This window comes from Manis pentadactyla, chromosome 11 (assembly GCF_030020395.1).
Source record: "Manis pentadactyla isolate mManPen7 chromosome 11, mManPen7.hap1, whole genome shotgun sequence".
Taxonomy (NCBI): domain Eukaryota; kingdom Metazoa; phylum Chordata; class Mammalia; order Pholidota; family Manidae; genus Manis; species Manis pentadactyla.
Window position 1 is genome coordinate 41088227 of NC_080029.1, and position 26329 is coordinate 41114555.

At 39.2% G+C, this 26329-nt stretch overlaps 1 protein-coding gene across 3 annotated transcripts in view; it reads left to right on the forward strand.

Annotated features, from left to right (window-relative positions):
• RTN1 (reticulon 1) overlaps window positions 1-19557 on the forward strand; it is a 222266-nt gene extending 202709 nt beyond the window's left edge. For all 3 annotated transcript variants that reach the window (XM_036919213.2, XM_036919217.2, XM_036919223.2), the window contains 6 exons: window positions 9698-9905; window positions 11846-11984; window positions 13406-13475; window positions 13996-14042; window positions 14128-14186; window positions 18767-19557. In XM_036919213.2, coding sequence (XP_036775108.2) covers window positions 9698-9905; window positions 11846-11984; window positions 13406-13475; window positions 13996-14042; window positions 14128-14186; window positions 18767-18809 — 566 coding nt within the window. In that variant the 3' untranslated portion in view covers window positions 18810-19557. The remainder of the gene's footprint in view (window positions 1-9697; window positions 9906-11845; window positions 11985-13405; window positions 13476-13995; window positions 14043-14127; window positions 14187-18766) is intronic.
• Window positions 19558-26329: the final 6772 nt, after the last annotated feature.

The window sequence follows — 26329 nt, forward strand, 5'->3', positions numbered from 1 at the left end:
ATGATACTGAAAGACTTGCTGACCTTGAAACACATATTTATGAACTCTGAACTGATCCTCCCTAAAAATTAAGAAAAAGCCTATGATAAACATCAAGAGATTAGAATAATTTTTTAATTACATGTTTTAGTTTTAGACTGTACAGGGGGACTCTTTGCTGTGTCTTTAACTCTTTTGATAGGAAGAGCCACCATGGGTGAGAAAGGTTGACAAAATGCTGATCTAAATAAATCCACATGTTCAAATATATAATTTTTCTCAAATGTCCATGAATTAATATTTACTTCATTTTTTAAAATATTCCTGACAGTCTCTGCTAAAGTATTATAATTACTATATATCAATAGAGATTGTGGATGAAATCTTCCATTAAAATCAGTAGGCCCTTCCTTCTTCATTTAAATATTTCTCTTTCTCCTCCTCTCTCTCCTTCTCCCTGTCTCCTTCCCACACACTTTCTCCTTACATTTGAAATAATATTCTTTACTTAATTCTTTTTCATCTTTAGACTAATAAAGTTGGGAACAGAATCTGTTAAAATAGTCTGTTATAATCTGAAATAGTATATTTTAAATTAGCTTATATTAAAAATAAATTCTAAAATCCACTAATTCCAACAAACAAAGGCAAACATAAATGGATAGCTTTCAGATTATCACCTTTTGTTTTGGAAATAATTAAATTTCCCACCAAATTTCTCATCCTTCTCAACCTGATCTTCTAAGTTGTGTACATATTTGGCCTTATATTAATATTTATATATTGTCACTGTCTAATTCTTATGAAAGTATACAAAACCATTCAAAGAATCATGATTGCTGAGAATTTGACATTAATAATTTTTTAAAAGCCATCTGCCTAGGTGACAATAATAATAAATACATTAAATTATTATTGTTAAGTAACTAAGTATTTTAAAACTTTGATAATTATAATTGTATTCCAAATTTATGACATATATTTTAAATAAGATGACTGTTGAGGTTTAGAACTTAGAAGTATAGAATTCTATTTCTTTTAGATATGTTTTTTAAGATATGTTTTAACTATATTTTTAAGTTAAATCTGAGCAAAGTTGTCTTATTGTTTCACAAAATCAAATCCTTACATTTTTATTTAGTTCCTTTATTGCCAAAGGGGGGGAAGTGATTCAAACATTACTTTCAAGCCCTTTGCCCAAACTCCTGTTAATTTTGAACAAATGAAAAGTATCAAATGTAACAGGTTTTAATTTTTAGAATTTGTTGCAGTTCCATCCACTTCACAATGGGCATGCTTCAATTGTAGTCATATTTCATGTCTTATCTTCAGAAACATTTTACCAAACTGCAGATCAAATTTAGTGGTTAACGGGGGTCAGAAAGAACATAATATTTTACTGAATGTGGCAGAGGTGTGATGAGAAATTGTTCCTTTTCCTTTTCTTATATCTTTTTAGTTCAAGAAGTATTTTTGCCATTTGGTCAAAAATGTTAAATATATCATTTTTTTATAAAGAACCAACAGCTGTCTACCTCCATGGTTCTTTTGTATTCCAAAAACAGTGATGAATTTTAAGGTGCAGTCCAGACTTAAAGATTTTGTGGCTAATAAGATTGATGACCACTGACCAAATGAACGGTTTTGATTTTGATCAAAAGCATGTAACATTCATTATTCACTGCCTTACAAATCTTTCTGTGTGCCTTGCTCAGCTACCATGTGCCCAAAGCCTGTCTTCTCTCCATATGGTCATCCTCTCCTCTGATGCCAGTTTCCCCATGGAGACCCTTCCAAATGAGCCCATTTGCTGGAGGTTTAGCATGAAGAGCTGGCCAAACTGTCTTAAATACTGAGCCCTGCTGTTTCATTTCCTGGCCAGGCCCGCCACCAAGGTGACAACCGGCCTAAGCATCATTGTGTTAATTTTGCAACACAGAGAATATGATCTAGTGGTTAAAACTAGCCAACAGGCATCACATTCAGCTGTTTCATAAAATTCACAAAAACATAAAAGTAGTTTTTGCCTTTAGTCCAATCTGAAGGGTAGAATTAGAAGAATTCATTTGCATTTGTCTCCCATGGAAGAAAAGCATCAGATATTGGTGCTGGCTCTGACTTTGGCAATCAAATCCTTCATTCTCATTGTTCCACCAAAGCTCATTTAGTGTAGAGGATCATCCATGTAAATTAATGCTGTACTCTTCTACTCTCTACATGGGGCACCAGGTATAATGTATCTTCCCTTTCAAAGCATCCACGTAATTATTTAAGCATCTAGGAATATAGTGTTGACATTTTTTTCTTGACAGTCATCTTGGCTGCATTTAAGATGTGTGAAAGAAAGGCCTGGAAAGTGGAATCACTTCAGGCATCTTGTCAGCAAAAGTCTGTTCTAGCAGTTTCCACTCTGGCTCAGGGCTCCTGGATTGCCATTTAAAGTTTTAATTTATGTAGAGACTATCTCATGGCAAATGAAACCCATGGATTAGATAACTAGAAGATGTCATCTTTGAAGGTCTCCATGTATTTTTTAAGTATTTTATTACATCTATTTCCATTGTTTCTCTAGTTTGATGGCAAAATGAGGGAAAGTTAAAGTAGGTCAAGTTACTGCAGTTTCTTCTTGTTAACTTTTGGTGGTGATATTTTGTTTGCCTCATGAAAATCAGTGCAAGAAATTTTTTTGACTATTACTATTTTGGATACTGGATTATAAAGAACTGAGGTTTTTCTAGCTTTCTAATCCTTTTCAGAAAGTAGTCAAGAATTTTAGTCAATTATTGGAAGTTTGCTAAAAAGTGAGTAAAAATCAGCCTGTTATTTTTCAACAATCCAAGTGCTTGAAAAGCATGCACTATATATGAATAGGATTTTCTCACTTGGCCTTTCAAAAAGTAGCATTATCTTGTCACATAGCAAGTGGCGTAATGCTGCCTGAAGTTTTTACTAGATCAAGATGGAATATAAATAAATACATTTAAGAATATGGTGCCATAATACAGATAATTGTGAAAAATTTATTTTCATTTTATATCATCCACTTATGCCACATTTTGCCTTATCAATAAAATATGAATAGCTGTACCACTGTCTTTTCAGTTCATACATTTTTAATAAACTTTCTGAACACTGCAGCTACTATTGAATCATATAATTGAATAGATTTAAACTAGTTTCCCAAACCAAAATATTTTGGACTACAGCAATAGGCTTTCTATCTAGAAATTTCTATCTAGAAGCACAGCATTTTATTTCTATTCAGTTATTAATTCAAACCTTGGTTCACGTCTATTTTTCTCTTCTGTTCCTGATTGAATTATGGAGATGAGGGTAGCCCTGATTTCACCATTTGGGATTAGGATTCTTCAAAACTGCCAGTTCACCCTTGACTGAATTAGTTCTAAGTCAGCCTCAGGCAGGCTGTGTGTCTGTTCCCGACTCTGGTTTGGGGACTCCGATGAGATCACCAAGCCCAGTCCATTTACCAAACTGGTAGGACACACTGCTCTCTCAATTCAAAGCCAGCCCATTGCTCCTTGGTTTTTAGCAGGGCAGCTTTGATTTTTGTAACTAGCAAAACAATGTAGTAGTTTACCTGTCCTACTGAGTATGCTTAGTGGGAGTGTACTCAGGTGTTAACCCCCTCACCTGACCTTCTTATGTAAGGAGGGTACTGAAAGAAGAGAAAAGCTATGTATACTCCCTTGTACCCAAAGACTACTTGGGGTAATTTGTTGCAGTTATAATGTTCCTTTTTTTTTTTTTTAACTTGGATTTTAAGGAAACTTTTTCAAATACCCATTTTTCTGGATTGGGTGCTAGAAAGCTGCCTACACAAGTTTACATCACTCTAAGCAAAATTAAAATGTGAAGAACTGGCATTTACACAGCAGATTGGGAACACAGAAATTCTTTTCTTGATCACACTTCACTTCCTACCCTTCCCACTGACTCATCAGAGCCTCAAGCCATTTGCTGGTGCTCTGACCACACACAGCCACTGCCATTCTCCCAACACAAGAGTTTCCAATGGCCTTTACTGCCTGCCATTCCAGCTTGAGTCCAGGTTGTTCACTTCAGTTCTTCCTTTTGGATCTTCAACTCCTCAGCCATGCTTCTGGAGCCAGTTCCCAGCCCTGGGTCAGCCCCACCGTCTACTGCTCAGAAGATCCAGCCTCCAATCCTGGTGACTGGATCCAATAGAAATCCTTGACTTTAGCCAAATCCTTTTCATTTTCTGGCAGCCCTTTTATTCATTCCTTTTTGAATCCTTACTGTGTTTTTCTAGATCAACCCTGTCCAATAGAAATAGAATGTGAGCCACATATGTATTTTAAATATTCAGGTAGCTCCATTAAAAACTATTAGAAACAGGAAAAATTAATTTTGATAACATGTTTGATTTATTCCAGCATAGCCAGAGCATTAGCTTTTCAAAAAAAAAAAAGCGTTAATGAGATACTTCACATCCTTTTTTGGACTGTCTGAAAATTGATACTAGTTTACACTTGCAGTACATGCCAGCTGGGACTGGCCGCATTTCAAGTGCCCAGTAGCCACACGTGGCTCATTGCTACTATATGATCAACGCAGGTCTCTACCTTTCCTAGAATCTTCAAACCCTGCCCCCATCATCAGTCTCAGGAAGACGTCGTGACTCATTATTCAGGGGAGATTTGAGTAAATGCACCTTAAGCCACTTCAGGCCACTTTACGTTGTCCCCTCAACACTTACCTGCAGCTATGCCTGTACTTTCTCAAAATGTCTCCCTCTCTACCCAGCCTTTCATCCTTCGCCCTTCTTTGAAAAGATCTATGACTAATCGCACTCCCATCCCTGCCATCTCTGGGACTTAGCTGCATTGGTGGTTCCTCTTTCCAGAGTCCTCACTCCAACCTTTCCCCTAACATTCCTAGGTTTTGCTCAACCTGAAGGTTTATTTGCTCTATTACTCCCCAGACTACCAGTTTATTTACTAAGCTCTTTATTACTTGGAACTTCCCACTACCTACCCAACCCTTTGCAATATGCCTTCCATCCTCAAGACCCCTAACACTCTCCGCCAAGTTATGAGCAGCCTTCCAGGCTCCAAATCCAGTGGCCTTTTCTCAGGTCTGATTTCCTTTGTTCTGTCTGCATCCTTCCTCACTGCATCCTTCCTTTCTTCTGGGAAGTTTCCTTCTTGGCTCCCATACCCTGCGCTGCCATGGTGCCCGTTCTAACCTCTGACAGGGCTCTTTCCGTGGCTCCATTTACACCTTTGCATCTTAGACTATGGTTTCATCCCCTAGCCTCTTCTCTCTTGAAGGTTTCCTCCACTCTCATGGCTTCAATCATTTCCACTCAGAATATACCCAAAAGTAAATATTCAGCCCTCTTTACCACATTTCAGCCCTGCATTTCCAGTTGCCTACTGTACATATTCATCTGCATGTCACTAGAATATGATATTCCTGGCCATTTAACAGGGCTACTATGACAAAACCTAGAAAAACAAGTCATTTACTTTCCAGGCTTTAAAACAATTAACAAGTATTGTGTGTCACTGTCTGCCTCATCCCACCTGCTAGCCCTAGCTCATCTCTGCCCTGGGCTATGTCAAAATGCCCTGCTTTCAGGGCATCACTCAGAACCAGGAGATTTAAACACAAGTGCCAGCTTTTCCCCAAACTTGCGCATCCTCCCATTTCCTGTTTTTGTCAGTGATGCTCACCACGCAGTCACCCAGCTTTGAACTGTTGCTTTCACCCTTAATTGGCTCTTCCTCCTTTCTCCCACAGCTAATTAGTCACCATTCTTAACAACTAAACCTTCATAATATTTCCCTTTATCCACCCCATCTTCTTAACAAATTGTTCGCCATATTCACACACCATCCCATGTCCTCTTTCACTAATTCCAGTATTATCCTTCCTTGAATTCAACTTTTGCCACCTCTGTCAACACAAGATGGATTGGCATTAACTCAGCATTTTTCAAGTGAATGTCCAGTCTTCCCAGCTAGATCATAGGTTCCTTAAAAAGCAGGAACAACACATGCTCTTTATTCCTGCACTTACTAGATGGATAGATGACCAAACTCTGCTTGCTCTCAATAATGACTCATTTTCACTTAAAAAATTTCACTTTACATGTCCAGCCCTGGAAGCAGATTTAAATATAATCAGGTTGCCCCAATTAATTTTGCACACTTTGGGGGACATTTAATATCTAAGCATTTAATGTAAGATAGGCAACTGTTTTGTTTTGGAAAAAACATCAAACTTAGGGTTTGATCTTGCTTGTATTAACTAGTCAGTAGACAAGTTTCTTAACTTTCTTAGTTTCCTTGCCTGTAATATACCTACTTAATGGAGTTTATTGTGATGTTTAAATGGTGTAATATCTAAAAGCATACTGAGCATTTCAGAATGTATATAAATAATCATGTCATAAAGTACCCAGAATCAACATCCCATTTGATGTGTTTAAGGTAAATCTTGTGTTAGCCTCCTGTGTTAAGCAATTTTAGCAAGCTGATCAAAAGGCCTGTTATGTAATGACTAAATACCAAACTAAAGTTACTTAGTTAATAGCTAATGCTGTCTGCCCACAGTTTCTTCAAGAAAAGCCCATACCTGTGGGCTGCCCATTCTCCAGCTGTTTAAACAGGTATCCAGAGATTCAGGCTTTTCTGGAGGGCACACCATTTTTAAAATGTGTTAAGCAGTTTGTTAAGGAGGGAAGGGTATTCACTTGAAAATAGCAAATTCTGTCTCCTCTTTGCCTGAAAACCTCTTGCAGGGTCTCCCGTGCCCCTTCACATCATTTCAGAGATGGGTCAGCCTACTTTCCCTAGTTCTAAGGAGTACCTCTTTTAGCACAGATCATGCTGTTATAATGTACTTGTTTTTAAGTGTGTCAGCCACGTGACTCTGTGGATGTCATAAAACAGAAGTTTACAACTTACTTATTTGCATGTAGTTTTTCTTTGTTTTAACTATTCATTCATCTTGATATCCCTAGCACAAAGCCTGGTGCCTATCCTTGCTCAATAAATATTGACTAAATGAACAAATATGGAAGAGGTAACACTACAGATAATGGTGTATTTTAGTTTCCTTTTTATTCTCCTTATCCCCTGCCCTGCACAAAACAGAATAAATACCAGGAGGCTCCAGTTCCTCAGGGACCTTTAACCCTGCTGGTCTTTAGTCCTAGAGGCCTAGGCTTACCTCAATTTGTTGTCTCTAGATCCCCTCAACCCCAGGAGCAGCTAGACTTCCTTGGAGATCCCCTCTTCTCCCACTTCTGTCATCTACCCAGGGCCCTAGGGTTTGTTGTCATGTCTTCCAAAAGATCCCTGACTTTGCCTGAAAAGGATTACCACTTCAGTGCTTTGTTCTCAACAAAGAATTCTAAACTGAAAATCACGTGGTGAACTCATTTTAATTTCCTTGTTAATGACAAGCTAATCTTTAATGCATTATCCACTTCTGGGATCTTTGCATTAAAAAAAGATGACAACAAATACTTTGAAGATAAAAAGGATGAATCCAAAGGAATGAATTTCTAATCGTGGAATGTCAATATGACTGGTGATTGGGGCTTGGAGAAGAGAGGTTTTGGAGCAGTGATGCTTTTCCTTTGCCCCTGGAGACCTACTTGTAGAACTGCCCCACTCAAAGAGAAAACAAACTCTTTGTTTTATCCCAAAACATGTCTGTAATCATCTCCTCCACTTCTTACGCCATAGAAGTATAGGAGAAAGGGAAAAAATATTTGCCCAACATAATGGCTACTCCTGTAGTCTTTGTGAGTTATTGTCACTGGGCCCACGTAGTGGGCAAAGGGGAGTAGGTGGGAATAGATGAGAGATCAGCTCACAAGTAAATTCTCCTCCAGCTTCAGATTGCTGGGGCATCCTCAGTCTTTATAAAAGAGCCCCCTCCCCTGTACTTTTAAGCTCCTTCTTTACTCTCCAGCCAGCCCAGATAAGTCGGCTACAGAGTGCCAATTCTTCGCAGCATTCTGTATACCCCTTCTACCCAGCATAGGCTGTGTGGCCTTTCCAGCACGCTCAGCTGGTTACACACCTGTGTGTGATGGGAGCAGCTCCCTGCTCTCTTCAACCTGGCCACCTCTGTTTTCCTTTGAGCAAGTGACTGGTATCTACTTCTGCAAAGCAGGTGTCTCCAAGTACACTACACATGAAACTGGTAGTGCAACCAAATGCCACTTTCTTTTGCTTATGAGACAGAAACTTTATGTCTGTCTTTCTTAAAATTTATTGACGTAACATTCTATAGAAACTGTTTGTTCCAACAACAGAGTTGGACCTTGAGGGCATTATATTAAGTGAAATAAGTCAGAGAAAGACAAATACTATATGATATCACTTATATGTGGAAACTAAAAAAGCCAAGTTTGTAGAAACTGAGTGGAATGGTGGTTATGGGGATGAAGGGCTGGGAATTGGGGAGATGTTGTTCAGAGGTACAAATTTGCAATTAGAAGATGAATAAATCTGGATCTAATGCACAGCATAGTAAATACGGTCAGCAATACCTTGCTTCCAGGTTGCTAAGAGACCAGATCTTGCATGTTCTCACCACAAAAAAGAAATGATGAATATGTGATATGATAGAGATGTTAGCTAATGATAAGTATGTGATATGACAGAGATGTTAACCATTATGGTAATCATATCACAATATAAATATATCCAATCAACGTGTTATACCCCTTAAACTTACACAATGTAATATGTCAATTATATCTTAATTGAAAAAACTGTTACTTGCCTAATTGGAGAATAAATTTGCATTTATATTAAATTTGCATTAATATTCTTCAGGAATATTTTTATGCTTTTTCATAATCTGGTGACTGAAATATTCAAAATATTTCCAATTTGTATCATATTTGAAGCATCATGGCTTTATTCTTAATGTTTTATTTCTGAGTTGAAAGGGGAATAACTGAGTGATAGATGTGATCTGCATTTTAGAGCTTAAATTCCAGATTTTTAAATCATAGCATGTAAGCAAACAAATCATGCTGTACAAAATGGTGTAATCCAGATACCAGCTCCATGGATTCTTGAGACAACTATTAATCCCTTCAGGTTTGCCAGTTTTAGAGACAGGCCATCTCTTTATTTGGAAACCTCTGGCATTCCCTGGTGTTGCCTGGGCCCGCTGCCATGCTTTGGGAAGCACCGTTTCTCCAGAGCCACTGTTGCCACTGTTACTGCCCCTTCTCAGCAGTAGAGACATTTGTATGACTGACGTACACTTCTGCAGGCCACCACTGAGACATAAAATTGTCAGCAGGCATCAAGGTATATACCAAGCCATCCAGAAAAGAGGACAGGTACTTCACAGAGTCCTCTGTATTTTTAATTTTGTTTCAAAGTCACGTAATTTAGGCCACTGTACAGATGGTGGACCCTACAAGATAATCCCACAGAGATACCATCATCGGAGGTTGGACAGCCTTTTCTTATCTGTGAATTTGAGAACTATCCTCAGGGTGGAAAAGAGTCTTCCAAAGCAAAATGGAATGACGGCAAGTGCCCTGGGCGTAACCCTGTGTCTGCTCACTCGTGTTCAGGAGTCCCAAGGCCCGGGGAGCCCCTGCAGCCATCAGAGCTTCACGGAAGGGGGCGCAGTGGCTCCCCTGCGGCGCTGCCGGTGCTAAGTGGCGTGTGTGTGTTTTGTGTTTACCCCACAGCTATTGACCTGCTGTACTGGCGGGACATCAAGCAGACGGGGATAGTGTTTGGGAGCTTCCTGCTGCTGCTCTTCTCCCTGACCCAGTTCAGCGTGGTAAGCGTCGTGGCCTACCTGGCCCTTGCCGCGCTCTCGGCCACCATCAGCTTCCGCATCTACAAGTCTGTTTTACAAGCTGTGCAGAAAACCGACGAGGGCCACCCTTTTAAGTGAGTGTCCGAGCGGGATCAGCCCTTGCCCAGCCTCCCCACTGGCTCTTTCCCTCTGCCTCATTTCAGCCCCCATGCACTTGGGTCATGTTTCTCCAAGACCTAACAGATCTCTTAGAGTATCCCTAACCCTATCTTTCATATCTAATATTTCTGGGGTATTTCTAAAACAAACCCAATCATCTCTATTCTAACATGTATTGCTTTATTGAGTTTTTATATTTTGACTACATATTACATATTTAATATGTATATTGAATATAAATTTACATATATTAATATTTATATGTAAATATTACTAATGGTAATCATATCCATTATCTGTATGCAATGTTTTATAATTTAAGGAGTGTCTCAATAATCAATCCCCAGAACCCTGTGAAGAAGGCAGGGTATTATGTATAATCCCTGTTTAGGGCAGGAAAATCTGAGGCTCACTGGGGATGCTCTGCCTCCTCCGTGGCTCACCTCACCAGCCAGCTGAATCAAGACCCAGAGGACCAGGCTCTTAAGGGAAAAAGACTGTGTTGGGGGCTTACTAACAAAAGGGAAAGGGCTGGGCATCAGACCTCCCTGCCCAGGCTCTGGCTCCTGGCCTCAGAGTCAGACACAGTTCCAGTCTGAGCATTCTTGCTCGTGAGATGTATTTGGCTTTCTTATAATGCAGTTAATGGGTCTGCTGGGCTCTGGTGTGGCTGTAGAAGTTCCCATCCCCAGCCAGGAAGCAGACAAGTGGAGGGTTATCTCACCAGGGTATATACGTGCTTGCTTCAGTGGGCCCACCTGCTGCCGTAGTCCTTTAGGTCCACACAGGGCTGGTTTCTCCCATATCCTTGGCTCCCAAGGGTGTCATGTTACAGGGGACGTGTCTCTCATTTGACTTATTTCTTCCAATACCAGTACAGGACCAAGGATCTGTCTACAGTTAGCTCAACTACTTTATCTTTCTTTAGGAGACAAATTTAACATATCAAACTTCCCTTTGGCTGAGATGTTATTATCAGTAGAAGAAATATCTGACTCAGAGTAAATTTTGAATCAAAACATACTATCTAGACAAATCAGTATTTTTCTACTTATTTCTAAGTAGGAGGAAAGCCATAACATTTCAACATAAACTGCCTGAAACTCAAGCCAAAGGCTGCTTTACTCTTTTCATCTCAATTCCCAGAGATAGGTAAGCACCTAAACTCTGTAAGAACTCCAGAAATATCCTGAGTAGACAACCTGGCCCTGTCTTGAAACAGAGCAGAGGGAGAGAAGGAAGGACGAAGGACCGCCTCCCTGTGGGGACCAGCCCCCAACAGGAGGAAGAACTATTTGAGAAGCCTGGGTTACCTAACCAAGAGTTACATTTGACAGTTTGAACAATGAAAATGCAGTTACTAAAAGTCTTGCTCTTACTAGAACCAATAAACATTTTAATATGTCAGGTCACTTGAGTTTTCAGAGCTCCCTGGATAAAACCTGGAATTATTTTCCAGAATTTAAACATGAAATAGTAAAGTTTGGGTGACAAATGATAGTTGGCAGCTAGGGTTTTTTTACCCCAATTATTTAAAATATAATTCATCTCCATGCAATCAAGAAATGAGGACTTTCACAATTACCTGGTGGACACAGATGTAATGTATGGAGAATTCAGTGAATGAGCTGATTTTGGAGGGTTCTCTGCTGCCAGCCAGCTGCTCTGAATTAATCAGCTCACACTAGAGTGCTGTCTTTGGGAGACAGAAATCGTCACAGCACGCCACCCAGGGCCATGATTTCTGGGCTCTCTGGCACACTGGAAGCAGGTGGGTGTGGTGCCCTGCAGCCCACTGGCTGGTATTAAGCCCCCAGAGATGACCCAGTTATCATCCTCAGAGTGGGAAAAGGAAAACTGTGCTGTTCTGTAATTCCCTCTGATGGAGATCTCTGTGGGGATGGTCTGTCGACAGGGCCTACTTGGAGCTGGAGATCACCCTTTCTCAGGAGCAGATTCAGAAGTACACCGACTGTCTGCAGTTCTATGTGAACAACACGCTTAAAGAACTGAGGAGGCTCTTCCTTGTCCAGGACCTGGTGGATTCCTTAAAAGTATGATTGCTCAAGCCATTCACTTGACAGTCTTGAATTTTGTTTTCCCTAAAGGTATAATATAAACCAGCAAATTAGGGAGAATGGAAAGCAAATGCTAATTATATTCTAGAGTCCAAAAACCTCTAGCTGTATGGTAACCCACAGCTCATCCACTTTAATGCCCTTATTTCACAGATACTGAAACTATGGCTCAGAGAGGGTGAGGCACTTGCCTGATGTTGCCCAGTAAGTCTCTGGCCTAGCTGGGATCAAACCCAGGTCACACAGCTTCCACTTCTATACTTTTTACAACACATCAGATTGTTTCTCCTACCATTTTCAATTCCTCAGCCAATTTCTTAATTTTAAAATAAAAAACATAGTTTGGGGAATGTGAAAAACATAAGCTTTTTCACTGAGAGAAACTATGGACTCTGTTAACAGTGATATGTCCAAGTATGAGCTATGAGGCAGAGCCTTCTAAAGGGAGAGGACCTCAGCACCTGGGGCTTCTCTCGGGGCTCCCATTGAACTCACCAGGTTTCTTTGAATAAGCAGCTCTCACCACCCTGGGGTATACATGTAAAACTGAAGCCAAGCAGTCATGGTTCCACAGGGCCTGAGTGAGGCTGCTGCATTCCCTGTGTCCCCAGGGCACTTTGTGCGCACCAGGGAGAGGCCTTGTGCCAGGGGCTGCCCAGTGACTGTTCCAGGTGGGGCAGAAGGAAAAGGGAGTGATGTGGCCTTGACCCTCAAGATGCTTCCCTGGAATAATATCTTGACAAGTAATGACTAAAGCGAGGTACCAGACAGACTGTAATTACTTACCTAGGGTGTTTACAGTGACAATTCTGTTTATATTTGTAATTAAAAATTGTGGGCTAGAACAGGGGTTGGCAAACTGAACTGTAAAAGGCCGTATAGTAAATATTTTTTTAGATTTACAAGCCACACAATCTCTGTTACAGCTACTCAGCTTTGCCATGGTAAGCAGGGAAGCAGCCAAAGACGATAGCTAATAAATGGCTGGCTGTGTGCCAGTAAAGCTACTATGAATGCTGAAAATTGAATTCATGTCGATTTCATGTATCACAAAATGTTATTTTTGTTTTGATTCTATCTGACCATTTAAAAATGTAAAATTCATTCTTAACTCATGGGCCCATACAAAAACAAGCCAGGGGCCATAGTTTGCTGACCTGTACCATAGAGTATTATTTCATTGAGTTCCTTAAGTCTTCCAACAGAGAGATCCAAGCAAGTTCTAAGAGAAGTAAAGCCTGCATCCTCTGCCAGTAATTCTGTGATGAGGTTTAAATGCTCTTTTGAAACCTTGATGTATTTTGCTTCAAATTTTAATCTAAAAAGATGTCAGTGAAATGACATTCTTATTTGTCACAGATGGATTTAGAAGTTCTAATAATTATTTTATTCTTCAGTTTGCAGTCCTGATGTGGCTCCTGACTTATGTTGGCGCCCTCTTCAATGGGCTGACCCTGCTGCTCATGGGCAAGTACAAATGAGTGTTATGTCTTCCTTCTCATACTCATGAATAAAGCTTTCTAGGCTGTTAGTTGTTAGCTGTTAGCTTTTTTTCATAGATTTCTAGGAACAAATGCCAGGCATCCCTAAATGTAGCACATTTCCTGACCATCATAGTTCAATTAAAGAGTATAATAGGTATTACACATTAATAATAAATTTCTTAATCTGAAGTTTTCTTTTCAGCCACAAATGATTTTATTTGGCTTCTTATCTATATCTGTTTACAGTAACAGTTATGGACAGAAATTCATTTACATTTTAGAAGGGGACAGTTCACCCTTATTCCAGTAATAATGACTTAATATCTGTAAAGGGCTTAGCATCACTTTGTTCTCCTTATGAACTGCCTTGCCATCTTTTGTCAAGAATGCTGGCTATTAGAAATAATGCTATAGTATCATATAACTACATAAAAATGTATCTATAAGCTTATTGTCACTGATTATGCTCAGAATTTTAATACTATATTTGTTTTTCATCCCAGCTGTGGTTTCAATGTTTACTCTACCTGTAGTGTATGTTAAGCACCAGGTAAGTTCTATGTGGTGTCAAACATTCATGTTAAATCTTGACCTCATGACCATTGGATGTGCTCATGATTTCTTTCTCTTTATAGGCACAGATTGACCAATATCTGGGACTTGTGAGGACTCATATAAATGCTGTTGTGGCAAAGTAAGTCACATATTGCAATCCATAAAAAGGAGAGACTGTCTTAAGCAGGCATTTAAGTAGATTAGGTAGGTGTGATAAAAGGATAATAAAATAATAGGTTGACTTATGACCATTCACTTATTTAGGTCATATATTCATAGCCTTCCCAATGATATTATTCCAGAAAATAAGTATACATTTTAAAACTCAAACAAAACTTTCAGTGGTTTATTTCCAGTATCATAATAAATGAGGTTTAATGTATGAATGATACAAAGGTCTGTCTGGAAACTCACTCATGCCCAAGAACGAGATGGGTTGGAGAAAAGAAGGAAGCCTGATTCAGAAAAGAAAAATTTAACAGTTTAGTTGAAATAAAAGTGATAAGTTAGCAAACATTTTCAATCTTTTAAACAATAAATATCACTGATTTTGTAAACCATTGAAATTATTTCTAAAGCTTCAGAAATTTTTAAAAATCCTAAAAACTTCTGTGACATTTTAAGTTACATCATTTCAACTCAACAAGTATGCTGTACTTGCTTACTTAATTATCACCATTGCTTTTTGAATCTTAAATAGACTCTGCTTTATGGCTATTTACATATTAGGAGATAAAGATTCCAGTTTTAAGTACCCACAGCTATCATGATCTTAAACTTAGTTTAATATTTTTAGATATGTCTCCATCTGAAATGATAGTTTTTACATTGTCATTATTATTAAAAATTTTGTCTTAATCAAATGCTGAGCTGGGCTTCACTTACAAATACTTGTCACAAAAGAACTAAATCCTGTCAACATGAATTCCATTTAGTAATTTTAGACTCATGCAGCTGGACCTACGTGATGGTCAGAATTAAAGGGAAGATGTTATACAGGCAAAGAGGTAAAAAACGAAACACAAATAAGAAAAGTCAACCACTTTAAAGTTCTTCTGGTATTCAATCTCCGTATCATCAGTTACAGTTCTCTCCTGAAGTACATAAAGATTTTTGGTTTTTACTGTGTGCTGTTTATATTCATCCTCTTTAATTCATGGTGAATTTGGATCTGTATCAGATGTATAGCACATTTTAAAATGCCTGAAATTATCAGGTTAGACCTAGATGTAACCAATACCTAATGAAAATCATCAAATTGAGGATTGATACTCTTTATTTTGTATTAAGAAATGTCAGCATAGTATAGTATGAAACTTGGTGGTGCCAAAATCTGGGGAACCAGTTAGAAATACTAATACCCAGATTCTTACAACAGACTTGGAGAATTAGAATTTCTAGGTTTGGGGACCTGGAATCTATACTTTAATGAAATCCCCAGGTGACTTTTGCCAGTTAAAACTGTGTTTGGGAACTACAGCAAAGATCCCTAGAAGCTTGGAAACTAGAAGATAAAAGTTCTAGTCCTAAGTTGTCAGATACTTAATTTGGGGATACTAAACAAATCACATGTATTCATTTTGTATTTGGTTGATAGATTAGTTGGTTCCAAGAAAAGACATACCTGTTACGTCCCAGGTTCTGCTTGACGCAGGCCCAGAGGAGTAAACATGAATGAGATGATCTCTGCCCTGGCAGAGTTCTCACCTGTCAGTGGGGATGAAATTATAAAGAAATAACTAGATAATGTGAGAACTACCATAGAGTTGTATCAAACATTAAAGTCAGAGAGCCAAGGAAACAGCTGTTCCAGCCTGGAGGGGATAGTGGAAAGCTGCGAAAATGAGGGCCTTTGTCTTAGTCAGCTTGGGCCCCTATATCAGTACCATAGACAGGGTGGCTGTAAACAACAGAAATTTCTTTCTCACAGCTCTGGAGGGTGGAAGTCTGAGGTCAGGGTGCTCACATGGTTGAGTTCTGATGAGAACCCTTCCCAAGTTGCAGACTTCCGTGTCCTCTCATGGCAGAAGTGGAAGGGAGCTCACTGTGGTCTCCTCTATAGGACACCTATCCATTCATGAGGGCTCCACCTTCATGACCTATCACCTCCCAAAGGCCCCGCCTCCTAATACCAAGGCATTGAGGATTAGGTGTGGGCTATGAATTTGGAAGGGACATAAACATACCGTCTATAGCAGCCGTGAAGGATGAGTAAATGTTCATCAGGTAGGTGATGAGGGGAAAGACATTGCAAGAAGATATAAGCAGAGGTGGAAGCATGAAAATGTAGGTCATGTTCAGGAGGCAGTTGAGTCAACCAGTGTGTCTAAAGTATCAGAGTGTAAAAATCAGCTAGAAAAAATCTAGAAAGTGAGGCTGAGGTCAAGTGTTAAGTGCTTTAAGGAATTACGACTCTGCTCCAACAGGAAATGGCCATCCCTTGATGTTTTTATGCAGGGGATCGAGGTCATCAGACCTGCGTTTTGCACAGATCATTATGACAGGCTAGTGGGAGGAGAACTGGAGAGGAGAATGGAGATGTAGTGAACAACTAGGAGGCTACTGGCTTATTTCCACAATCAGTCTCCAGTCTCCTGTTTCTGCTGCCTCCATTTCCTCTCTTCCTGTTTTCTCCCAGCTCACTTCAGTCAGACCCTCACCTTGAGCAGCGAAGGTGCTCCTTCTCAGGGTCACAGTGACCTCCATGTTGATAAGTCACCACTCAGCCTCTCAGAACCCCCTTTGTGACCACTGCTGTCTCCACTAAACACTCTTCCTGGCTCTCGCGACACTACCCGGGCCGTGGCTGCTTTCCCCAGTGTCTTCTCCTGCCTCTTTTTCCTCTGTCCCACCAATCGTCCAATCTTGTGACTTCTAAGGTTATCTTTATGCCAAGGACTCCAGACTTGTGTCTCCACACATTTAGGTTTTTAAAATGTCAACCTCATAAATATAGACTGGAAAGAGGGGAAGATGAAATCGGATGTAACAGCAATGTCTATAAAAAATACCTGGGTGGCGTTTAACTGATTGATTTGTCACAGCCAAATACAAATCAACAATGTGCTGAGACATTTTTTTTTTAAGTCAACGCAAGTCTCAATGTTATTACTAGAAGTATAAAATCTAAATCAGAAGATCTCCCAGGTGCCAGGTCTGTTCATCTGCTTTTCTGATATGTTCTATAAACGGCTCGTAGACATTTCAGATTCAGCATGGCCAAACAGATCTTACAGTTCCACCCAGAACTTGTTTCTCCTTCAGTCATTGCCATCTCAGGCACTGGCATCATCATTCATCTGGTTGCTCAGGGCAAAAACCAAAGAATTTTCCTTGTCACTTTTCCTTTTCCCCTTTCCCACACATTCCGTCCATCAGCCCTTCAGGCAGGTCCTGCAGCTCCAAACTAGATCCAGACTGTTCCTTTCTCTCCATCTCACTCCCGCTATGAGGCCCAGGTCACTGCCATCTGGCACTTGGACTGCTACAGGTTTCCCACCCCCATTTCCCCATTTTTTCACACCACCACTGTATGATCTTCGTAAACATGAGTCAGATCACATCACTCCCCTAACTAAAATTTTTCAGTGGCCTCCTGTCACATAGATTAGGATATATTCCTTACCATTGCCCACAGGTTCTGACACCATCTTGCTCCTGTATGCTTCTCGGACCTCCCCTGCCCACTCCTCAAGCACTACAGCGCCAAGTCCCCCCACCCGCTAAGCTTGTCCTCACTGCAGGGCCTCTGCACCTGCAGCTTCTTCTGCCTAAAACGCTTCACACCCAGGTCTTTGCCTGGTGGCTCTGCCCTGCCCTGGGAGCATCTGTTTCTCAGATCAGTGGATCTGAAGTGGCACCACCCACCTTACCCCACTGCCCCCTCACTGCCTTTCATACCTTGTCTTATTTTGTTTCACAGCATTTATCACCATCTGGACTCCTCTTGTTTGTTCTGCTCTGGCTTCTCAGACCAAGTGAGAATGGACACTGCGAGAAAAAGCATCTTCTCTCCTTTGTTCATCACTGAATTCCAGTATCTGGAAGGGTTGAGAGGAGGCTCTTAATCAAAATCTGCATAATGAGCTCCTAATTCTGTTTTAACAAAACAAAATGCTTCCAGTATAAATCCACCCTAAGTAATGCTGCCATACTGTGAGAGTCACAGAATTTTAGGAGCCCTGGAAATATCTAGCCTATACCCACACTTTAAAGGTGGGTTCTCCAGGACCAGAAAAGCTTATTAACTGGCTAATTAGTGGTAAAACTGGTACTAGGACTCAGGTTTCTTAATTCCAGTTCTGAGTGGTTTGACTATGCCAAGACTGACCGTAGTTTCCTTACCTGGAACCATTCCTAATAATGCCTTCTGTCCTGGATAGTTAGCCCTCTTTCTCTTCCTGAAGTGCCTCAGATTGGGTGATAAGTGATTACCCTAACTAAATCAGAGCTTCTACAATCATGAAATAAGTCGACATCTTTGTCTACCTAAAAAGTTAAAATTTAAGGATTACAGCTTTCTTAGACCACTCATTATCTGATTTACACTTATCATTGCTGTGTAGAAATGTGTTTATAGATACTCCAACTTTATCATCTTTTGGAATATTAAGGTATTTGGTCACTTTAGCTAATTAAATCAACAACACAGAAAGAACTCATAAGATGATTTTATTAATAACACTTGTGATTTACTACCTTTTGATATTATCTCTTTAGGATTCAGGCTAAAATCCCAGGCGCTAAAAGGCATGCTGAGTAAACTGAAGTCCCACCGGGCACTGGACACAAACAGGAATGTCTGGAGTGGTAACAGCTCTGTTCTTACATGTTACTGCAAATCGTTTCTCCCCCAGTACCATAATCTTAGAAACAAATGTTAAAACAGCTGTTTTTAGGCTGTTCCTGTACTCTTAGGGTATTTGAGTCACTTGTGTCAAGCACTAAAGTATAGAGAAAAGTGTATTAGATGTGGTTTTTAATTTCGTGTTACTAAAAAAAAGTGCATGATGGTGAGAGCCCATTACCTGTCCTCCCCCGTGTCCTCCTCCTCTCTCTGCAATGCTCTGTAGCTTCTGACGTCCCCTGTGGCTAGGCCTTTCCTGCCCGTGCACTGATGCAATAGTGGAAACCGCTTCTATGTCCCCGAGTTGCTGGTTGGATTAATCTTTAATAACAATAGATAGAATTGTAGACTAACATTTTAGTGTTTTTCCAACACATACAACATAAAAATAAGAACAGCTGTCCGTACTTATGGTTGTCAGTTTTGTATAACTGAAAGTAATTAAGTAAATGAATAAACCCCAAACAAACAGGCAGTACTTTGGTTGTGTGGTACTGATGGGCCGATCCACATGTATGGTAACTAAAAAGTACCAGCATGTTAACTTTATTACAATTTGTATTACCTTCTCTGTAGTTCCTAATGGACTTAACTATGGACTCTGGATATTTGCACTTATGTACTTGATACTGAATGCATAAATAAATGTTACTAAAAGTATAAACTTCTTCCTCTGTTCTCGTGGTCTCACCAGAAAATGCAAAATCTCCTGAAGACACACTGGGAAGGATGAGTGCAAATGCTCTTTACTCGTCTGCAGGACCACGTGGTCCAACCCCAGCCTTAAGGCTCCTTTGAGTTATTAATAGAAACCACTGAAGAGAAGTAAAACTGGAAAACACTCTTTATATTGTATTCTGTGGAGTTGATGCAGATATTTTTTAATAGTTTTTTAAAAACCTTAAAAATGATATAAATCCTTCCATAAACTTCTTATAGTAATATGTAACGTAACACTGGCATGAAACAATTAGAATTGCTTTGAACTCACTCTTTGGTAATTATTTGTTGAGTACCTACTGTGTGCTGAGCTCTGAGAACAGGACTGTGAATAAGAGAGATGACAATTCCTGCCATCACCAAGATAAGTCTTCTAACAATTGCTCGCTACTTTTTAGAAAAATCCGATTGCATATTTTACTTCACCACTGGGGTCAAAAGTCAAGATGATGAGGTGGATGTAGATGAAAATAGTAACAGTGGGAGAAATAAAAGTAGAGGGAGAAAAAAGGACTAGCAATTTACAAAGTTACCTTTGACCAGTTTTATACTTGGCTTCAGTACTTATTGAGTTAGCTTCTGTGCAAAGCACAGTGCAAGTTGGCCCTGACCAACAGCCCAAATTGGGGAGATGGAAGGTGGCTACGTGGAAATGCTAGCTACAGAAAAGGCAGCATGAAATAAAATCTGTGATGCAGGACCAGAGAAACAGAGAAGGATTCTCAGGGGAGATAAACTCTGGAGCTGGGTCCTGATCTGGCTTTTTCCAGACAGAGAAGTTTCATGAATGAAGAAAGACTATGAACTAAGGTGCTGAGACATGGACATGCCTGGCATATACAGAGGATGGCAAGTAATAAGCTGAATTGGGTTCTTAGGTACTTAGGGTGGGAATGAAGTGCCAGGTGAATCTGACAGGGTGGCTCAAGACCATACTAAGAAACTTAAATGCTAAAGAGTTTGAGTTTTATTCTTTAGACCTCAGACTCACATAAATGCACAGAGCATGCACGATGCTGGAGAGTAGAATACAGGAGACAACTGTAACATAACTAACAGCACACAGGTGACCAGTGACTAGGCCTCTGCTGAAGCAGCTACATGAGAACAGAGGGGAGATGTTCTCCTGCCCCTAATTCTTTGCATGAGCCCAACATGCCAGTTGCCCATGACGTGCTGAGGAGCAGCTGAGAGAGATGATGTAGTGGGAGGCAAGATTGGAGCTGGGGATTGACTAGATGTGGGGTTTCAAGACCAAGGCCGACCATGAGTGTTAGCACCTCCTTAAAGTTTGTACCGCAGGCAGTGCACTCCAGCTCTAAGACTAGCTGATCAGGAGAACACAATACCATTTCTCAGGTATTTTCAGAAAGCCCAGAAGAGCTGGTTTGGGGAAAGAAAACAATCAGCATAGTTGGTACCTACTATTTTTTATGATTACTAGCTATAGAAGAGGATTTTTTTCATGTGTGTTTTTCCATCTCTAGCATTTGAGATATTCTTCTAAATTACTTTTTTGTGTAGAATCAACCTTCAACATCTGCATTTGCAGAATTTTCCTCCCTCCTTTTGGCCCAGAATTCCTTTCATAAGCAGCTGCTCATTAGGATCTAATGAGGAATTCCATTTGCTGGCAGTAGTGAAGAAAGTTGCCTGAGGAAAGTCCAGCCTTACAAAATGATAGATGTGGACATACAATTTTACCAAATAGAACATAGGACACATAATATCCTGCTTCTACAGGAAGCATCAGTCAAAGTGATATTCAGGATGATGGAGATAATGTGTGGAGCCAGTGGACAGGTAAGAATGGGATCAGGGTCAGAGTGAGTGGCCAGGGACCCAGAGTAAGTGAGGTTGCTCTGAAGATGTGAACAGTGGAAAATCCCTACAGCCTATGGGTAAGTGAAGCAAGCAGAGTGTGCATAGATAAAGAAGCTCTGGTATGTTTTCTGGATCATTTCAGGAATAAAGGAGGTGGGATGGCTCATACATCCTCTGCTGTTTCCCCACCTGTGTTAGTTTCCTAGCGTTGTTAAACTAGATGACTTAAGACAACAGAAATATGTTCTCTCACAGTTCTGAAGGCTGTAAGTCTGAAAGCAGGTGTCAGCAGGTCCACGCTCCCTCTGACAGCTCTAGGGGAGAATTGTTTCTTGCCTCTTCTAGCTTCTGCTGGTTGTCAGCAATCCATGGCATTCCTTGGCTTATAGATGAGTCACTCCAGGTACATGGCCGTCTTCTCCCTGTATGTCTTCACATTATCTTCCTTCTGTGTCCAAATTTCCTCTTTGTATAAGGACACCAGTCATACTGGACTAAGGCCTACCCTAATGACCTCATTTTAACTGCCTCCCTCTGTTAAAGGTCCTATTTCCAAGTAAGGTTACATTCTGAGGTACTGGGTTTAGAACTTCAACATATCTTTTTGTGGGGACACAATTTCAACCCATAATACCACCTCAGGCCTCACAATGACCCTTATGCCACTGTGAAAATTTTTTCTCCTCTGCAGAGCTCAGACCTGTTTTTCTATTTGTTTACCACTGTAAGAAATTACTACTGATAAGTATTGGAACAGCTCCTCCCTTATCCAAATGCACTTGAGAGTGGATGGATGCTAGGCCTTGGTTCACTACTATGATGTTCCAGCAGCTGCCATGTTGTGCTTGAATAGGGCAGCGCTGAGCACCCAAACTTTAGTGCTCTCTTCTGAGTGTAGAGGAGCAGGTGGGGGATGTGCAAGAGCCGCCACCAGTAAGCTCTGGTGTTAGCCAATGTGGTAGTGGGCTTAAGGGGGAATATACAAACTGCTGATCCAGGCAAAAGGGCCATTTTCCTTCCAATTCCAGCCTGCTTCTCTAGTGCTTTATACTGCACCAAACTCAAGCTCCTCAATTTTTTATTCTGAATTTTTCCTTAGTTAAGTACATTCAATATTACTGAATTAGTTTGGTCACATTTTCTTTGAGGAGTAAATTGAAATGAATTCTTTTGTATCTCAGGCCATGGTTGCCTTTTAAAAGAAGTCTTCTGGAATTAGCTCTGGTTGCTCCTTAATAGGCCAAAAGGGAATTTTTCAGGTAAAAATTGAAGGACACTAAACAGCAGTATAAAAGTATAAAGTATGAAACTCATTGGCAAAGTAAACTTTAAGTCAAAAACTGTCTAGAGGCAAAGAAGATCACTACATAATGATGAGAATGTCAACAGAAGGATACAATGCTTCTAAATATATATGTACCCAACATCAGAGCACCTAAGTGTATAAAACAAATATTAACAGGTCTGAAAAGAGAAATTGACAATAATACAATAATAGGAGACCTTAACACCTCCTATTCAATAATGGACAGAACATCCAAATACAAAGATTGACAAAGAAACAGTGGACTTGAACAAAATTATAGACCAAGTGGACCTTACAGATATATACAGACGAGACAGATCTCGTCACCCAACAGCAGAAAAATACACATTCTTCTTAAGTTCATGTAGAACATTTTCCATGGTAAATCACGTGTTAGATCACAAAACAAGTCTAACAAATCTAAGAAAATGGAAATTTTATCATGTATCTTTTCTTATCACAGTGGAATGAAACTAGAAATCAATAAAAACAAGAAAATGGGAAGAGTCACAAATATGTGGAAACTAAGTAATGCATTCTTGAACAATTACTGGGTCAAAGAAGAAATCAAAAAGGAACTTAAAAGATGTCTCAAAACAAATGAAAACAAAAACATAAATTACAAAAACTTTCAAGGTACAGAAAAATCAGTACTAAGGGAAGTTTATGGAGATAAATGCCTACATTTAAAAAAGAAAAGGTCTTAAATACACAATCTAACTTTATGCCTCAAAGATCTAGAGAAGAAAAGCAAACTAACCCCAAAATTAGCAAAAGGAAGGAAATAATAAAGATCAGAGCAGAAATCAAATTGAGAATAGAAAAAGAATTAACAAAACTAAGAGTTCATTTGTTTAAAAAATAAGCAAAATTGGCAACCCCTTAGCTTGTCTAAGAAAAAAAGAAGACTCAAAATCAGAAATGAAAGAGAATATATTTTAACAGTTGCTTCATAAAAAGGATGATAAGGGACTAATATGAACAATTACCTGCAAATAAACTGAATAACCTTGAGTAAATGGATAAATTCCTAGGAACATATAATTTACCAAGACTGAATCAAGAAGAAATAGAAAGACTGAACAGACCAATAACAAAAAAGGAGATTGAAATAGTAATCAAAAACCTCCCAAAAAAAGAAAATTCCAGGACTGGATGGCTTCACAGTTGAATTCTGTCACACATTCAAAGAAGAATGGATGCCAATCCTTCTTAAGTTCTTCCAAAAAATAAAAGTAGAGAGGTTACTTCGAACCTCATTTTATGAGACCAGCATTACCCTAATACCAAACCCAAAAGAAGACATCACAAGAAAAACTACAGGCCAATATCTCTGATGGACATAGATGCAAAAACCCTCAGTAAAAAAACAGCAAACTTTATTTAACAACATAATCTAAAAGATTATACACCATGACCAAGTGGGATTCATCCCTAGGGTGCAGTTTGGTTTAACATACACAAACCAATCAGAGTGATATACTACATTAACAGAATGAAACATAAAAATCATATTCTCTCAGATGCAGAAAAAATATTTGACAAAGACCAACATCCATTCATGATAAAAACTGTCAGTAAAATAGGTATAAAAGGAAATTTCCTCAATATGTAAAGCCCACAGCTAAAATTATAGTCAGTGGGTAAAAACTGAAAGTTTTCCTGTAAGATGTGATACAAGGCTAAGATGCTCACCCTCATTACTTCTATTCATATAATACTGGAAGTACTAGAAACAACAACCAGATAAGAAAAAGAAATAAAAGGCATCCAAATCAGAAAGAAAGAAGTAAAATTATCTCTGCAGATGATACAATTCTAATTATAGAAAACCCTAAAGATTCCCCTCTACACACAAAATGTTGTAATGAAAAATGAATAAACAAATACAGTAGACAAAGCAAATTTTAAAAACTGAACTAATAAACACAGTAAAGTTGCAAGGTACAAAAGCAGTATTCAAAATCAGTTGCATTTGTTTACACCAACATTGATCTATCTAAAAAGGAAATCAAGAAAACAAAACTATTTATGATAGCATTGAACACAATAAAATACCTAGTAATAAATTTTACCAAGGAGGTAAATGATCTACACTGAAAACTATAAGACACTGATGAAAGAAACTGAAGATACAAATAATTGAAAGATATTCTGTGTTCATGGATTGGAAGAATTACTGTTGTTAAAAATGTCCATACTAACCAAAGCAATACACAGATTCAGTGGCAATCCCTTTCAAAATTTCAGTGGCGTTTTTTACAGAAACAGAAAAAGCAATTCTAAAATTCATATGGAACCACAAAAGACCCTGAATAGCCAAAGCAATCTTGTGAGAGAAGAGAGTTGGAGGTATCACATTTCCTGGTTTCAAATTATATTATAAAGCTATAATGATCAAAACAGTATGGTACTGACATTTTAAAAAGACATATTGATCAACGAAACAGAATAGAGAACCTAGAAATAAACCCAAGAATATTTTCTAAATTTCTGTCAAATAATTTCAACAAGGGCACCAAGAATATAAAAAGGGGAAAGAATAGTCTCTTCAATAAATGGTGCTGGGAAAACTGGACCCTTATCTTACACCATATACAAAATCAGCTCAGAATGGATTCAAGACAAACATAAGACCTGAAACCATAAAACTCCTAGAAGAAAACAATGGGAAAAAGCTCTTTGACACTGGCCTTAGCAATTATTTTGTGGATATGACACCAAAATTTCAGGTACCAAAATTGAAAATTAACAAGTGGGACTGCATCAAACTAGAAAGCTTCTGCACAAACTAGTTCCTTTAAGGAAACAACAAAATGAAAAGGCAGCCTATGGAAAGGGAGAAGATATTTGAATGGTGATGCTCACCTTACCTCTCACAACACAGAAAGGTGAGTATGATGGTCAGGCCAGGCTGACAGAGAGGACCAAGGCCAGGCATTCTCAGTTCCCTCTCCATATCACTGGAATCAGAGAAAGGAGCACTGTATGGAGAGGGCCTTCTGAAGGACTGAGACTGTCAGAGGAAGAAGGTAGCCAGTCCTCCAAGACTGCTGGCAAGAAAGCCCAGGTAATAACCCTTTCAACTTCTTCTAACTAGCACAGAAAATTATTTCAGGCTCTATACTCAAAAGGTTACTTTGAAAATTAAAAATTAAATATTTCTACTGAGTTTGGTGAGGTCCCCCCAACTCTAACCAGGGCATACACTTGTCATAAACTTCTAGTTTATCTGTGTTTTCTTTCTGAAACGTATTAATGGTCCAATACAAAGTAGCAACTCAGCATGTAAACTGTTACAAGGACGAATGCCCAATAAATATGATATATCTTGTCTGAATTAACTATAAAGCAAGACAAGCAGTATTGCTATTTTTTCACATAGTACTCATCAAAATACTTAGGAATTCTGTAATATTCACTCTGTTCAATAAATGTGTTTAAAGTGTCCTAGAGTTACAAGGGAGTCTCCCATGCACTATGATCTCTTAGTGGCAAATTGATCCTGTTTTGCTCGATGGGATATAGCTCATGTCTTTTCTTTGCTTTGCCTAAGAGACAACATCCACATGCTTGCTACGACAAA